At 32.1% G+C, this 5,399-nt stretch overlaps 1 protein-coding gene across 1 annotated transcript; it reads left to right on the top strand.

Annotated features, from left to right (window-relative positions):
* LOC18587996 (lachrymatory-factor synthase) lies at window positions 4,660–5,188 on the top strand. Its single transcript, XM_007012101.2, has one exon. The coding sequence runs from the start codon at window positions 4,686–4,688 to the stop codon at window positions 5,154–5,156; it is 471 nt and encodes a 156-aa protein (XP_007012163.2). The 5' UTR covers window positions 4,660–4,685; the 3' UTR covers window positions 5,157–5,188.

Here is a 5,399-nt window from a genome sequence, read left to right as displayed (position 1 = left end):
GTAAACCTTCCCAAGTTGCCTGCAAAACTGATGTTACTTTCAAAGGTACACAAAAGGCAGGTAACAGCCCAGAAATTACTATCATTTTTCCCCTCATAAATCTATCCATTTTGTGATAAGCTGTCCTGGATTGATGAAACTAAAGGAAGAAGTCTTGACCAAGAGCTGAATATTCCAGTGGGGAGGAGAGAGGGCTTTAGATTATTCTGAATCAACTCTGAATCGAATCTCAGCAACGGCTAAACTTACACATCAAAGAGCATACTGCATCTCCACACTATGCTTATACCCGACTTCTTCAACCTTTATTCCAGGCTAGCGAAAGCCCCTTCCCTTAAGTCCCCCACAGGTCATAATTACAGCCAAAACTTTGGGGTCATGCCATGCATTTTCTGTTGTGGAAATTGATTACTTCAATTAACTCCCTTATAGCAGAGTCCGGCCCATTGGGAATTTTGCTATGAGCCCCGAATTATACGAGGTTGTCAAAAGAATTCCTCGCCCACTTAAAAACACCAGACTGGAAACCCACTGAATGACAGCATTGGGTCTTAATGAAGACTATCCCAATGTACCCCGTTTTGAAGACCATCCCATTCCTAATGTATTTTGGATAAATAATGCTGGAAAAATACTATATTTCATAAAATTTTATGATAAAAAACTTTTATTGAATTTTAATTTCACTCGAATGTAATGCATTGAGATTAATACTTTTTGAGTTATGAATCAGATCTAAAAAAAACGAAACATAAATCACAAAATAAAGGATAACATTTAAATTAGTGAAAGAAGTGGCTAGTCCTTGAGTTCATGGAAACACAAAGAAGAATGCATGGGTGAAAAGGCAACATAAACTCAATCAGGTTGAATTTTCTAAACTCAATTTAATTTATTTGATTTGAGCCCATGTTTGATTTGACATGTCATAATAGTGCAATGAATTTTGCCTTTCAAAAAAAAAAATAGTGCAATGAATTTTGCATGTAGAAAATAAATTTTGAACTCCATAGCATGTTGACAAGTTTAAATTAAAGATAAATTTCAGTGAAAATTTTAACATTGGGTCGTATTGTATGTTTGTCGTCTTATAATCTTCTATTGATCTTACTGAATTATAAGTTGTAATGTTAAATTTTTATGATGTGACCGTATTGATTCTAATTTTAGTGACAATAAGACCTGAGAATATGGTAAAGCCTTGAATTTAAGATAAAGATTACCATTATCTTTGTCATCTTGCATATGAGATTTTTAATTTTCTTTGCTCGTTTTCTTGTTGAAACTAATGCCATTGCCTAGCTCCAGCTTGCGTAGGTGAAGCATTCACTAGTTAGATATTTGAATATTCAACTTCTTCAATGATTGAGGAAAAAAAATTAACTTTTTCTTGGGTTAAAGAATGACAACCATTTTAATATTTTAAAATATTAACTTTTTCCTTTTTATCACAAGAAAAAATATAATCTGTTTAATTTAGGGCCATTATACATGTCCAGAGTAATTTTTGTGTAATACTATTGATGTAAATCTTCTAAATTATATAAGTGTGGGCTATGTGACTTTGAGGTTATGATCATTTTGGTTTCTCAAAATGAAAAAGAATTGGTATGAAATAAGTGTAGTTTCTTGGGAAAGTGAACTAACTTATTTTGAAGAATGAATATTTAGTTTGCTAACATGATGGAATGATTTGTTCGCACATTAAAAAAAAATGCAACAAGACATGGTGTGTTACACAGTGAGCATTGCCAGATCTTATGTCAAACTTTCAATAATAGTAATTATTTTATAATTCTTTTACATTTAGTTTCTTGTATAAGGTAAAGGAATTGATGGAGAAATGATTGTGTGTTTCTTCATTCAAGGGGATTTAATTGGGGTACCAATAATTAGATACTTGTAAATAGTTTTTTTTTTAACTCAATATTTCTCTTATGGTTGTCAACATGAAATTTTGATTTTAATTTGCATGCTTTAGTAAGTGCATGAAATGTGATTTTCGGAAATGTGCAATTGCCGAGTGGTGTTTGTTGGTCTTTATGTGAATATTTGTGTTCTTTATGTGTGGATTGTGCATAGATTAAAAATATGTTTCAAATGTTATGTCCTATTATATTTATATACTTAAATACAATACTAGTATGTAATTGTATGAGAAAAAATGTCAATTTTTTTTTAAATGAGCCTTATTTGGTGAGTCATTATGATTGAAATGTATTGTTAAATATGTTGATGTTTAGCTGGAAATATGATCGTAAACATGTTTGAAATTGATAATTTGGTTATGTTTGATAATGGTGATAGGTATCTAGCAAAGTATGGCATGTAAATGGAATTGGTTGAAAATTGTGTATGATTAATTAGACAAATATGTCTCTATAAACATGGATTGTTAATTGATTTTAAGATTGTGAGTATGTGTGAAGTTAAAGGAAAATAAGATGTGACCATGTCACCTAAAATTGGACGTAACATTGTAATGGCAAAACTAGCTAGATAAGAATAATATGTGAATCTTGGATGGTGAAATTATAGTGCTAGTCATGTAATTCAGAAATTGAATATATGTTTATATATACCTCTAGATATGATGTGATATATGATGGATTATAGTTGTGTATGATACTGTTTTATGTTTAGTTTTGATATGAAAAATTTTGGAGAAGCTAATGATATTTTGAGTGTTAAAATCATAAGACGTGATAGTGGTCTAATATTAACATAAGAGCATTATGTTGAGAGGTAATTTAAAAAGTTTGAACATTTTAATATTACACTTGTGAATACTTTTTATAATGTTAATAACCAATTAAAGAAAATTAGAGGTGATAATATGGCTTAATCTAAATATACTTAGATTAATGAGAGTCTGATGCATTTGATGAAAGTGCATATTTCTTTCCTGTGCGCAAATATACATATTGATTAAGCCCATGTGATATTTTGTATCTTGGTAGCTTTATTTCTTAACTTACCGTGACTTAGTCTTTTTACCATGGTAAAGAAAGAATTAGTTTTTGATTGAATCTAACTCAATCTTTTTACCAGGTCTTTTAGTATATTTTGTAACGTTCATTTTACTTGAAATTTTTCTCATGCTAAAAAAAATTAATTTTTGATTGAATTAGACTCAATCTTTTTACCAACTCTTTCAAAATATTCTGTAACGTTCATTTTACTTGAAATTTTTATCCTGGTAAAAAAAGAACTAATTTTTTATTGAATTAGACTTAATATTTTTATCAAGTCTTTCAAAATATTTTGTAACGTTCCTTTTACTCCGATCTTTCAGAATATTTTATAACGTAATCTTGATTTTCTCTTGATTCAATCAATCGCTTTTCTCTATAAATACCATCATTTTCTTTGTTTCCTTCGCTTTCTTATTTTACTACATTCTTTTTTATTATTAATTTTTTAATTGTTCCTATTATGTCTGATAGTTTATATAAATTGATCAGGAAAGGTCTATTAAATCTTAGAAGATAATTATTTAGTCTTTTTGCACCAAGTTTCGTATGGCAAAAATTATCTTTTAAAGACAATGAAATCACGCTTTAAATTTTTTTTTTTTTTACTTATTTTATTAATTTTTTATTTATTTTTCAGATTTTGCAACGGATAACGAGTTACCTTTTGATTCCCGTTATGCTAACCAAATCGATCTGCCTTTCAAGTGACTCCAATTTCTACTACTAAAAGGGAACCGTTTGTTGAATTAGTAGTAATAGTCATCGGTTGGCTAGAAAATCGTAACTCAAAACTCCAACAAAATTACTTGCCGGAATCAAATTGCCCAGAGAGGCTGCTAGTTACCCTTACTTAAGTTCTGGATTCTTCATGCGCCGTATGCAGGCAGTAAAGGTATTGCTAGTCTATGAGTGACAAGACAAACCAGAGAAACTTCTACTTTTGCTGGAAAATACAAGAAGAAATTATGGATTTTTGTACCCCGAAAACCTTTACTATGGCAAGCCTTACTTTTCGTTATGAATCCTTCATGTTCCGTGTACAACCTGTGAAGGTCTTCGTTAGTCAATAAGTGACAAGACAAACCAGAAAAACTTCTATTTTTGCTGTAAAATAGAACAATAAATGGTTGATTACCTTTAACATGACAAGCCTTAATCATCTTTCGTTCTTCATGTTTGGTATAGAAGCAGTGAAGGCTTGTTTGTCTATGAGTGACAAGACAACCTGAGAAACTTCTATTTTTGCTGTAAATTACAACAAGAAATGATTGATTTTTTACCCGAAACCATTAATATGACAAGCAAGAAAAGGTTCAGGGGTTCCTCTGGGTCAGGCATGAAGTGTACTTGCTCTACCAACAAAAAAACAACGTACACTTACTCTGTAAATTATGAAGCATACTAATATAAGATATCATCCCAGGCTACCTTAAGAAAAACGAGTTATTAATGTATTAAGTAAAAATATTTTTTAAAATAATAATTTAATGAATTTTAAAAAGTATTTATAACCATCAGTAAATAAGACCCAATTTTAATAATTAAAATCGAAATGACGAGGCTGATTTTGGTAATCTGGCAGACCATGCAGCTTACTGTATGAAAACTACATACCCTGATTATCTATATATACGACTGCGCTCTATGCAATCACTTCACATTCTCTCCATCTCTCTATTCTATCTCTCTCCCTTGGCTTTTCTCTCACAAATGGCCGAAGAAACACAACCAAAATGGGAAGGGAGGGCCACGGCGGAGCTAAAAGGCTCAACAGCAGAGCAGATATGGCCGTTCCTGGAGGATTTCTGCAACATAGACAAGTTCTATCCCAACTTGGATAAATGTTACCGAGTAGAAGGAACTCCAGGGCAGCCTGGCCTGGTCCGTCATTGCGCAACCAAGATTGGATGGGCCAACGAGAAGCTTTTGACCATTGATCGGACCAACCACTGCCTAAATTACGAGGTCCTGGAAAATACTGCTGGGTTTAAGAACTACGTGGCCACTCTCAAAGTCTTGCCGACGGAGGGTGGCGGTGAACCTGCAGGGTGCAAGATCGAGTGGTCTTTTATAGCTGATCCGTTTGAAGGGTGGAGACTGGAAGATTTGGTTTCTCATCGTGATTATTGTCTCCAATTCATGGCAAAGAAAATGGAGGATGCTATCAAGGCTCAAATCTAGATGGTTACGTGTGTTTCTCCGTAAAGAATAATTTCTAGTGATTTATTGCAATCAAGCTTGGAATAATATTTTCCAACTCTATGTGTGGAAAAATTGTTGGATTTAATGCTCTTCGACAAACCCAACGTCAATACGATTGAAATAAAACCTGTTGAATCCTTACAACTGATCAGGTACTATATATTGTAATATTACAGATTCTGTTAAATGTTTCAGTGGATGATTTATATTAATATCTGTTAT

Source organism: Theobroma cacao, chromosome 9, assembly GCF_000208745.1.
Source record: "Theobroma cacao cultivar B97-61/B2 chromosome 9, Criollo_cocoa_genome_V2, whole genome shotgun sequence".
NCBI classification, from domain to species: Eukaryota; Viridiplantae; Streptophyta; class Magnoliopsida; order Malvales; family Malvaceae; genus Theobroma; species Theobroma cacao.
This window is presented reverse-complemented; position numbering and strand designations above follow the sequence as displayed.